Source organism: Ornithorhynchus anatinus, chromosome 4 (genome assembly GCF_004115215.2).
Source record: "Ornithorhynchus anatinus isolate Pmale09 chromosome 4, mOrnAna1.pri.v4, whole genome shotgun sequence".
Classification (NCBI taxonomy): Eukaryota; Metazoa; Chordata; class Mammalia; order Monotremata; family Ornithorhynchidae; genus Ornithorhynchus; species Ornithorhynchus anatinus.
In genome coordinates, this window is record NC_041731.1 from 32,172,036 (window position 1) to 32,184,084 (window position 12,049).

At 51.4% G+C, this 12,049-nt stretch overlaps 1 protein-coding gene across 2 annotated transcripts; it reads left to right on the forward strand.

Moving 5' to 3' along the window:
• The first annotated feature begins 6,609 nt into the window (after window positions 1-6,609).
• Window positions 6,610-11,981, forward strand: PTRH1 (peptidyl-tRNA hydrolase 1 homolog). Of its 2 annotated transcripts, none has more exons than XM_029062125.2 (5): window positions 6,610-6,704; window positions 8,677-8,896; window positions 10,485-10,584; window positions 11,231-11,276; window positions 11,713-11,981. In XM_029062125.2, the coding sequence occupies exons 1-5, from the start codon at window positions 6,615-6,617 to the stop codon at window positions 11,935-11,937; spliced, it is 681 nt and encodes a 226-aa protein (XP_028917958.1). In that variant the 5' UTR covers window positions 6,610-6,614; the 3' UTR covers window positions 11,938-11,981. The 2 variants fall into 2 exon arrangements, with proteins under 2 accessions (XP_028917958.1, XP_028917959.1); XM_029062126.2 differs by having other exon boundaries at window positions 11,787-11,899.
• Window positions 11,982-12,049: the final 68 nt, after the last annotated feature.

The window sequence follows — 12,049 nt, forward strand, 5'->3', positions numbered from 1 at the left end:
AATGATAGTGATGCCATTTGTTAAGACCTTAATATGTGTCAAGCACCGTTCTAAGCGCTGGGGGAGATTCACAGGGTAATGAGGTTGCCCCACGTGGGGCTCACACTCTCCATCCCCCTTTTATAATAATAAGAATGATAGTGATGGCATTTGTTAAGCGCTTACTATGTGCCAAGCACTGTTCTAAGCACTGGGGGAGATACAAGGTAATCTCAGTGAGGTCACTGAGGCACAGAGAAGTGAGGTGACTTGTCCACAGTCACACAGCTGCCAAGTGGCAGAGTTGGAATTAGAACCCATGACCTCTGACTCCCCAGCCCACGCTCTTGCCACTGAGCCACGTAGAGCCAGTATGGACCCAGCCACAGCCCCGCTGTTGGTCCAAAGCTGCTCTGGGAATCAGAGGTCCTGGGTTCTAAACCCGGTTCTGTCCGAAGCTGGCTAATGTGGGTAAGGCCTACAACGACACACTTCACGGTGCACTGCGCCAGCAAGCTGGAACATGACCTGCAGGGGCCAGAGTGTGAGTGGCATTGTGGAACAACTAGAATCAATTTATCTGTGCCAGTACTTACTTAAATCTGAAAACCTAGGCTCACTGTGGGCAGGGAATCCGTCTGTTTCTTCTTACACTGTACTCTCCCAAGCACTCAGTACAGAGCTCTGCACCCAATAAGCACTCAATAAATACGAGCGAATGAATAGGCTGCTATTGAACATTTCCTTCCATCTTGTCTCCCCCTTTCTACACTGTGAGCCCCTTGTGGGCAGGGACTGTCTCTCTCTGTTGCTGAATTGTACTTTCCAAGCGCTTAGTACAGTGCTCTGCACACAGTAAGCGCTCAATAAATACGATTGACAATGAATGAATCTTATTACAGAATGAGCACTATTGCTCCTTTTCAAATATTCCAGAAGGTGGCGTTATTTTATCTGTTGAGGAAAAAAAATAAAATAAATGCATTTTGGTATTTGTTAAGCGCTTACTATGTGCAAAGCACTGTTCTAAGTCCTGGGAGGGAAACAAAGTGATCAGGTTGCCCCACGTAGGGCTCACAGTCTTAATCCTCATTTTACAGATGAGGTCACTGAGGCTCAGAGGAGTTAAGTGCCAAAGTCACCCAACTGACAAGTGGTGGGGCCGGGATTAGAACTCATGACCTCTGACTCCCAAACCCAGGCTCTTTCCACTGAGCCACGCTGAGTAGGCTGAGCTCATTGGCTTAGACGCCTGCTCCCAAGGAATCCTCAAATTAAGAAGCAGCGTGGCTTAGTAGCAAGAGCACGGGCTTTGGAGTCAGAGGTCATGGGTTCGAATCCCTGCTCTGCCATTTGTCAGCTGTGTGACTGTGGTCAAGTCACTTCACTTCTCTGTGCCTCAGTTACCTCATCTGTAAAATGGGGATTAAGACTGTGAGCCCCACATGGGACAACCTGATTCCCCTGTGTCTACCCCAGGGCTTAGAACTGTGCTTGGCACGTAGTAAGCGCTTAACAAATGCCATCATTATTAAATTACCTTGTCTACAATTATTCCCAGCCTTCTTCGTTCCCCACATTTTGGAACAGTGGCTGTGTGGCAGTCAGTCCCCCTCTCGGGATGACACTGGAGAGTTTCCAGTTCTCTACCAATCTCGACTACGGAGGGAGATTCTAGCAGAGGCCTGTCCGTTCCAGTCCTAGCTTGGGTGGTGTCTAGCGAGGGGAAGACCATCTGCTACAGGTCAAAGCTCACCTGTGCTGGGCCTCAGCGGCGTGGGAGAGAGTACAGGGAGAGATTCAAGTTTACTGCGAGGAAGAAAGCAGTGGTGAACCCCTTCTGGATTTTTTAAATCAAGAAAACTCTGTGGATACACCACCAGAACGACTGCACCAGATTTTTTAAATCAAGAAAACTCTATGGATACACCACCAGAACGACTGCACAAGGGGGTGGGGGGTGGTGTTCTGGGAGAGATGTGTCCATGGAGTCGCCATGGTTTGGAAATGATTCGACAGCGTAAGACGAGACAAGGCAGTCAGTAACACACTTTCTTATAAGCCCCATTGGTTCCAGCCCTGGGCTGCACATTTTACAGGGCAGCAAATTATGTAAAATGGGGACATGTGGGACGGGGACTGTGTCCAACTCGATTACCTTGTATTTACCCCCTTGCTTAGAACAGTGCCTGGAACACAGTAAGCACTTAATACTATTTTATTACTACTAATAATAACAATACTAATCATACATTTCAGAACATTTAAAAATTTTCATCACTGGAGGATGGGAGAGAAAGGCGGAGCATAATTCAGGGTCAGGCTGAGCAAGGTAAAGTATCAGAGATATTTCCGCCAATTGTCCCAGGCATCATTGGATCCTGGCACGGGGCTGGGTGGAGAGCAAGGTTCAGAATGAAATACACGTTTACGTTCTATTACGATTTCAGAGTGATTCACACATGCTAGTGACTAAACCAAGAGGCAGCGATACTCTTCCGGCCCAGAGATGGCAAAACATTAAACCCTCCACTGTTGCCCTAACAAAACCACAGGTCTTTTCTGGACTTTGACTCAAGAACCGAAACCAGAACCCAAGGCCCTCTCTTCTCCCTCGGGAGCCTCACTCATACTTGCTCTTCACTCTGCACCACCTCTCTCTCTAACTTTGGGCAAGTCACTTGACTTCTCTGTCCCTCAGTTACCTCATCTGTAAAATGGGGATTAAAACTGTGAGCCCTACGAGGGACAGTCTGATCACCTTGTATCCCCCCCAGCGCTTAGAACAGTGTTTTGCACATAGTAAGCACTTAACAAATACCACCATTATTATTATTATTATTATTAATGATCTCCCAGCTCTGGAGCACTGTACATGGTATTCCTTTCTGCCCTACCAACCCCAGGACCCCACCTCTTCCCACTCAATAAAAACAAAACTTTCCTCCACAAAGTCTTCCCAGATTACACTCAAGAGGTTTTCAATCTATCAACCAATCAATTGTACTTATTGAGTGCTTACTGTGTGCAGGGCACTATGTAGGGCACTGTACTAAACGCTTGAGAGAATACAAAATAACAGAGCTGGTAGACAGGTTCCCTGTTTGTAAAGAAGAGCTTATAGTCTAAAGAGGGAGACAGACATTAATATAAATAAGTTACAGATATTATCATAAAGTGCTGTGGGGCTGAGGGAAGGGTGAATAAGAGGCGCAAATCCAACTGCGAGGGCGATGCAGAAGGGGGTGGGAGAAGAGGAAATGACGGCTTAGTCAGGGAAGATCTCTTCGAGATGTCCCCTCAAAAAGGCTTTGAAGGTGGGGAGAGTGATTGTCATATATCTAATGAGAATTGTACGTATTAAGAGCTTCCAGTGTGCCAAGCACTGTGCTTAGCACTGAAATCTTTACAAAATACTCAGAATGGATACAGATATGCTGGATCCTCTTCTCAAAATGAAAATATTTTAAAATGAAGAGGAAAAACTTGATTGCTCCCTTGTTAAGGAAATCGGTGGCCAAAAGGAAATACAGAGATAATTTTCTTTAAAGTGACCCAGAATATAATGCTCAAACATTTTCACTACATGCTTGCACCTTTTATTAATAATAATAATAATAATGGTATTTGTTAAGTGCTTACTATGTGCCAAGCACTGTTCTAAGCACTGGGGGGGATACCAGGTTTTCCCATGTGGAGCTCACGGTCTTAATCCCTATTTTACAAATGAGGTAACTGAGGCACAGAGAAGTTGTGACTTACCCAAAGTCACACAGCTGACAAGTGGCAGAGTCAGGATTAGAACCCACGACCTTTGACTCCCAAGCCCATGCTCTTTCCACTAAGGCATGCTGTTTCTCTTTTCTTTCCCACAGGTGTTACAAGAGACCTAAGTGACTCCATGTTTAGCTAAACTGCCATTTCGGGGCAAATCAGGGAAAATGCAGAAGAAGCCCGATGTAAAGAAGAGTCAGGGAAACACCGAAGTGCCTGTCCACACCAGGCCCACGGCCCACTGCCTGGGAGCTCAAAGGTGCCATTTCACACATTTCAATAACACACGCCACCGGAGGGAATGCGCAAAATCCACGCCAGCTGCAGCCACACCGTGACAGTCAATTGTATTTATTGAGCGCTTACTGAGTGCAGAGCACTGTACTAAGCACTTGGAGAGTACAATCTAACAATAAGTAGACACATTCCCTGCCTCTGGCCACAGCAAGCTTACAGTCTAGAAGGGGAGACAGACATTAATATAAATAAGTTACAAATAGGTACAAAACTGCTGTGGGGCTGGGAGGGGAGATGAATAAAGGGGTCAAGCCAGGGTGACACAGAAGGGAGTGGGAGAAGAGGAAAGGAGGGTTTAGTCAGGGAAGGCCTCTTGGAGGAGATGTGCCTTCAATGAAGGTTTGAAGTCACAGGAGAGTTATTGTCCGTCGGAGATGAGGAGGGAGGGTGTTCCAGGCCAGAGGCAGGACGTAGGTGAGGGGTCGGCGGCGAAAGAGGTGAGATCGAGGTACAGTGAGAAGGTTGGCATTATAGGACAAAGAGTGCGGGCTGGGTTGTAGTAGGAGAGGAGCGAGGTGAGGGAGGAGGGGGCGAGGTGACAGACTGCTTTAAAGCCAATGGTGAGGAGCTTCTGTTTGATGCCGAGGTGGATGGGCAACCACTGGAGGTTCTTGAGGAGCGGGGAAATGTGACCCCATTGTTTTTGTAGAAAAATGATCCAGGCAGCAGAGTGAAGTATGAACTGGGTCCCCTGATTAGACTGTAAGCCCGTCAAAGGGCAGGAACTCTATCTGTTGCCGATTTGTACATTCCAAGCGCTTAGTACAGTGCTCTGCACATAGTAAGCGCTCAGTAAATACTATTGAATGAATGAATGAATGAATTGGAGGGGGGAGACAAAGGAAGCAGGGAGGTTAGCAAGGAGGCTGATACAGTAAACAGGGCGGGATGGGATCAGTGATTGGACTAATGTTATAATAATAATAATAATCATATTTGTTAAGTGCTATGTGTCAAGCACTGTTCTAAGCGCTGGGGGTAGACACAAGGTAATCAGGTTGTCCCATGTCGGGCTCACAGTCTTCATCCCCATTTTTACAGATGAGGTAATTGAGGCACAGAGAAGTGAAGTGGCTTGCCCAAGGTCATCCAGCAGACATGCGGCAGAGCCAGGATTAGAACCCACGACTCCCAAGCCTGTGACTCCCTAAGCCATGCTGAGGAAAGGGCAGATTTTAGCAATGTCGGGAAGATGGAACCTATGGGATTTAGTGATGGATTGAATATGTGGATTGAATGAGACAGCAGAGTCAAGAGAAACAGCATGGCTCAGTGGAAAGAGCACGGGCTTGGGAGTCAGAGGTTGTGGGTTCGAATCCCTGCTCTGCCACTTGTCAGCTGTGTGACTGTGGGCAAGTCACTTCACTTCTCTGGCCCTCAGTTACCTCATTTGTAAAATGGGGATTAACTGTGAGCCTCATATGGGACCACCTGATTGCCCTGTATCTACCCCAGGGCTTAGAACAGTGCTCTGCACATAGTAAGTACTTAACAAATGCCAACATAATTATTAAGGATGACCCAATGATTATGGGCTTCAGGGGGAGGAAGGGCTTGGGTGGGAAAATAGATTCTGTTTTAGGCAAACATATAAAAAGGAATCTTTAGAGTCTGTAGGCATTTGAAAATAAGAATATCACATTTAAGTTCAACCTATTGCTACTGTTTTTGTCTGTCTCCCCTGATTAGACTGTAAGCCCGTCAATGGGCAGGGTCTGTCTCTGTTTGCCGAACTGTACATTCCAAGCGCTTAGTCCAGTGCTCTGCACACAGTAAGCGCTCAATAAATACTATTGAATGAATGAATGTCCAGGAGTCAGGCCAGATGATGAGCAGCACGGCCTACTGGCAAGAACAGGGGCTTGGGAGTCAGAGGGGATGGGTTCTAATCCCAGTTTCGCCACTTGTCTGCTGCGTGACCTTGGGCAAGCCACTTCCCTGTGCTTGAGACTGTGAGCCCCACATGAGGCAATCTCATCACCTTGCATTCACAGTGCTTGGCACATAGTAGGTGCTGAACATATACCATAATTATTATTATCGTTATGAAAGAGGGACCAGCCATCCTAGCTGGGGGGGAAGAACCCAAACTGATGCTTGGGCCTCCCAAGGGTGTGGCACTTCAAGTGCCCCTTAAAAAGCAGGCACTTCCGCCCCCAACCAAAATGGCAACCAAAATGGCGGCCTGACGCCTCAGGCATCGCCTCCATCCCCAAGTCCCTCCCGTCACGTGACCTCTGGGGAGGCCGGCCCCCCGAGGCGCTGACGTCACCCAAGACGTCAGCACGTTCCTGCGTGGCGTCGGGAGGGGGGGAAACCACTCCGAAGCCCCTCTGGAGGGCTGTGATTGGTCGCGAGGGGCGGGAGCGGTTGCCGGGCCGTGATTGGCCGCGAGGGTCCGGGGGGCCTGTTGCGAGGGCCGTGATTGGTCGCGAGGGCCCGGGGGCCTGTTGCGAGGGCCGTGATTGGTCGCGAGGGCCCGGGGGGGGGGGGCCTGTTGCGAGGGCCGTGATTGGTCGAGGGCTGTTACATTGGGGGGCGGGGTTTCCCGGGCGGGCAGGACCATGCTGCCGGCTGGCCGCCTCTGGTTGAGGCGGGTGATGAGCGGGGTCGCCGCCGCCGCCGAGCTCCCGCCCCCGGCCAGGAGGTGGCTGGTAAGGGCAAAGAAGGCGGAGGAGAGGAGGGGGATCGCTGCGGGCGGGGGGCGTCCCGGGCCCGCCGTGAGGCTACACGTGGAGGGCGCTCGGATGGGAGGGCAGGGACTGTCTCTATCTGTTGCCGGATTGTCCATTCCCAGCGCTTAGTACAGTGCTCTGCACATAGGAAGCGCTCAATAAATACTGTCGACTGAACGGGGTGGGGGACAAGGGGGCGGATGGAAGCGGGATCAGTAAGTTGGGGAGTACCCTTGGAACAGTGGTATTTACTGAGCGCTTACCGTGCGTGCACTGTATTTAGTAACCACCGCCCCCCACCCCCAGCGCTTAGAACAGTGCTTGGCACACAGCGCTCAACAACTGTCATCATCATTATTATTATTACAGTGTCACAGAATTAGGAAGAAGCGGGATCAGAAAGTGGGGGGTGGGGAGTACCCTTGGAACAGTGGTATTTACTGAGCGCTTACCGTGCGTGCACTATATTAAGTAATGTTGGTATTTGTTAAGCGCTTACTATGTGCAGAGCACTGCTCTAGGCGCTGGGGTAGACACAGGGGAATCAGGTTGTCCCACATGGGGCTCACAGTCTTAGACCCCATTTTACAGATGAGGTAACTGAGGCACAGAGAAGTGAAGTGACTTGCCCACAGTCACACAGTTGACAAGTGGCAGAGCTGGGATTCGAACTCATGACCTCTGACTCCAAAGCCCATGGTCTTTCCACTGAGCCACTCTGCTTCCCGCAGAGTAACCACCGCCCCCCCCCCCCCCCCCCAGCGCTTAGAACAGTGCTTGGCACACAGCGCTCAACAACTGTCATCATCATTATTATTATTACAGTGTCACAGAATTAGGAAGAAGTGGGATCAGAAAGTGGGGGTGGGGGTTACCCTTGGAACAATGGTATTTACTGAGCGCTTACCGTGCGTGCACTGTATTAAGTAACCTCCCCCCCAACGCTTAGAACAGTGCTTGGCACACAGCGCTCAACAAGTCATAGTCATTATTATAGTGCCACAGAATTAGGAAGAAGTGGGATCAGAAAGTGGGGGGGGGGGGCTACCATTGGAACAATGGTACTTACTGAACGCTTACCCTGTGTGGAGCACTGTATTAAGTATCCCCTCCTCCCCAGCGCTTAGAACAGTGCTTGGCACATAGTAAGCGCTCAACACATCATCATCATCATTATTACAATGCGACAAAATTAGGAAGAAGCGGGATCAGAAAGTGGGGGGTGGATGTTACCTTTGGAACGGTGGTATTCCCTGAGCGCTTACCATGTGTGGAGCACTGTATTAAGTATCTCCTCCCTCCCAGCGCTTAGAACAATGCTTGGCACATAGTAAGCACTCAACAAATGTCATCATCATCATTATTATTATTACAATGCAACAGAATTAGAAGACACGTTCCCTACTAGGAAGGGGATGGGGCACAAGGAGGGGTCGGGGAGAAGCGGGATCAGAAGGTGTGAGGTGGGAGTTACCCTTGGACCAGTGGTATTTATTGAGCGCTTACTGTGGGCAGAGCACATACTAAGCGTTTGGAATGTACAGTTCGGCAGCAGTTAGAGACGATCCCCGCCCAACGACGGGCTCCCGCAGGGACTGTCTCTATCTGTAGCCGAATTGTCCATTCCAAGCGCTTAGTACAGTGCTCTGCCCCTAGTAAGCGCTCAATAAATACTACTGACTAAAAGGGGGAGACAGACTGATTGAATGAATGAGTACAGTATAGCAGAATTAGCAGAGACGCCCCCTGCCCATAAGAGGCTTCCAGTCTAGAGACTCTAGGGTGGCAAGAACAGTGGTATTTGGGGGAGGGAGAACTGCCCCGGTCTGGGGTGGTAACCCCCGAGCCCCTCACCGCCCAGCCCCCCGGAGGGGTCGGGACCCGAAAGGTTTCTAGCTGTGGAGTCTGGGTCCCCACGACGGCCCAGCGACTCCAGCCTCCGTGTCCTCAGGTGGCCGGGCTGGGGAACTATGGGATGCAGGGCACGCGGCACAACGTGGGCATGGCCGTGCTGAACCAGCTCGCCCGGCGCCTGGATGTGGCCGACCAGTGGAAGAAGGAGCGGAGGTGCTGCGCGGACCTGGCCGTCGCCCGGGTCGGGGAGACCGAGCTGTTGCTCCTCAATCCCCGAAGGCTGATGAACGTCAACGGGCACAGCGTGGCCCAGGCCGGTGAGGAAACGGGGCGGTCCCGGCGTCGGGGGGGAAAGGCGCGGGTTTCGGGATCAGAGCCGGAGATTGGGGACTGGCCCGACTCGGGGTTCAGGGCTTCCAAAACTAATTGAGGGCATTCCTAAGGTCTGACCTGTTCAGGGCTCCCAAAACTAATTGCGGGCATTCCTAAGGTCTGACCTGTTCAGGGTTCTCAAAATTAATTGAGGGCATTCCTAAGGCCTGACCTCAGGGGTGCTCAGTAAACAGCCAACCGGGTTGACTTAAAAGAAACTTCCTGGAGAGACGCCTGTGTTGTGCCAGAACCAAAATTAGGGTGAAGCCGGCTGTGACTTAATAAACAGCTAGCTGCTGAGGGGACTGTAGGCGCTAGACTGTAAGCTCAGTGTGGGCAGGGAATGGCTCTTCTAATTCTGTTGTACTCTCTAAAGCGTTTAGTACAGTGCTCTGCACATAGTAAGTGCTCAGTAAATACCATGGATTGACTGCGAGCTACGAAGATTGACTCCCCGAAATTCCCAGTTCAGTTGTGAAGCCTTAGTTAGGCCATTCCCCACGATTTACTCAAAGGAGGGTCCACACAGTATCTCTAGCTCTCCACCCTGCCATGCCATCTATCAAACAATCAGCCATTATTTATTGAGTGCTTACTATGTGCAGAGCACTGTACTAAGCACATGGAAGAATACAATAAAACAGAGTTGGTGGGCACGTTCCCTGCCCACAATGAGCTCAGTCTAGAGGGGAAGACGGACAATATAAATAAATTGCAGGTGTAATAATAATTATGGTACTTGTAAAGTGCTTACTAAGTGCCAAGCACTGTTCTAAACAGTGGGGCAGATAGGAGATAGTCAGGTCAGACACAGTCCCTGTCCCACATGGAGCTCAGACTTAATCCCCATTTGCCAGATGAGGTAACTGAGGCCCAGAGAAGTGAAGCTACTTGCCCAAGACCACACAGCAGCAGCGTGGCTCAGTGGAAAGAGCACGGGCTTGGGAGTCAGAGGTCATGGGTGTGAATCCTGGCTCCGGTATTTGTCAGCTGTGTGACTGTGGGCAAGTCACTTCACTTCTCTGTGCCTCAGTTACCTCATCTGTAAAATGAGGATTAAGACTGTGAGCCTCACGAGGGACAACCTGATTACCCTGTATCTCCCCCAGCGCTTAGAACAGTGTGCTGCACATAGCGCTTAGCAAATACCAACATTATTATTATTATGTGCGGGATTAGAAGCCATGACCTTCTGTCTCCCAGGCCCGTGCTTTATCCACCAAGCCATGCTGTTTCTCCAGATATTTATATAAGTGCTGAGGAGGGCCTGAATAAAGGATGCAAATCTAAGTGCCAGGGTAACGCAAAGGGATTGGGGGGGAGAGGAAATGAAGGCTTAGTCAGGGAAGGTCTCTTGGAGATGTGATTTTAATGAGATTTAGAAGGTGGGGAAAGTGAAATCATCTGTCAAGATATGAAGGCGGTGGGCCCGGCATTTAGAATAGTGCTTGGCACCTAGTAAGCGCTCAACAACTCCCGAAAGTATTATTATCATTACTGTTTCTGAATTGATTCATTGATAACTATTGCAAGCCAAGATGTACACTCTGCAAGCTGAGGATGTCTACCTGGTACACGACGAGCTGGACAAGCCACTCGGGAAGTTGGCCATGAAGCTGGGAGGAAGTGCGAGGTGAGGAATGGTCCCCCCCACCCTTATCCCCTTCCTTCTTCTCCGGGCCCTGGAGCTGGGGCCAGAAGAGGAGCAGGCTGGGTCTGAACTGCCCTCTCCCATTTGGGCCTGAGAAGTGGGGGGCAGGGTGCCCCTGCTCCGCTAGGATCCAGACCCTCTGTGGTCTGTAGACCACCCCTCACCAGCCTGCAGTCATATTGTCATCCACCTTCACAGAGGCTTGCTGAACTTGGACAACAACACTGCAAGAGAAATAGAAATGTCCAAGGCATTCCGGGCTATGGGAGCTAACTGCCCTCTCTCCTGACCACCTTTTGTTTTTTGGGTTTTTTTAAAATGGTATTTAAGTGCTTACGATGTGTCAGGCACTGTACTAAGCTCTGGGGGGCATACAAGCTAATCATGTTGGACCCAGTCCGTGTCCCACCTGGAGCTCACGGTCTTAATCCCCATTTTACAGATGAGGTAACCTAGGCCCAGAGAAGTGAAATGACTTGCCGAGGGTCACACAGCAGACAAGCTTCGGAGCCGGGGTTAGAACCCAGGTCCTCTGACTCCCAGGTTCGCCCCCTTTCCGCTACGCCATGCTGCTCTCCTGGCTCGCTGGGCAGTTCTGAAGCTTTCTCTTTCCGTGCTGTTTTTCTAGGGGTCACAACGGAGTGCGGTCCTGCATCAACTGTTTCAGCTCGGACGTGAGTTCTCTCCCCACGGATGGGTCATAGCCTACCCACCCCCCGCCCCAGCCCAAGCTAATTCTCTGGCCCAAAGACCCCGGAAGGAGGCGGGAGTCCGACGCTGAGTTTAGTTGGGTGTTGACTACCTGCCCCACCATGACTGTGTAGAGGCTTTAAGCCCTTGGGCTGTCCGGAGGTAGGGAGGGGAGCATCAGCTTTATCCCTTCTGACATCCCCGGCCTTGTCACTCCCGGCAGACCCTGCAGTTAGTGCGTGCAGGGCCGAGGCAGGTGAGTGAGGCATGCCGGCGAGGTGTCCCAGCCCCCCTCGCTGCCGCTTGTCCCTACCGGCCGGGAGCCGAGCCAAGCCGGGGGAGGAGCTGACGGCGCCTTGGCCCGGGACCCAGCCCCCTCCCTCCTTGACTCCCCTCCCCGCCCTCGGGGTTCTCCCTCAGGCCATGCCCAGGCTCCGGGTGGGCATCGGCCGCCCTACCCACCCTGAGGCTGTGGAGCGCTACGTGCTGGGCAGGTTCACGGAGGCTGAGCGGGAGCGGCTGCCCCGGCTCCTGGACGAGGCGGCGGAGCTGCTACTGAGCCACATCCTCCAGCGGAGCCCGGAGAGGACAGATGGCACCAAAGGCCCGAGACCCAGCGCCCCCAGAGCCCCCAGCACCTGCTGACAGCCCACAGGCCGGCGGGACTCATAAACACTCTTGGCTCTGTCTGGGCTGGTAGATCCTTGCCAGGTGCCGGGAGAGGAAGAATCTTGGCCTCGTGGAACGGGCACGGGCC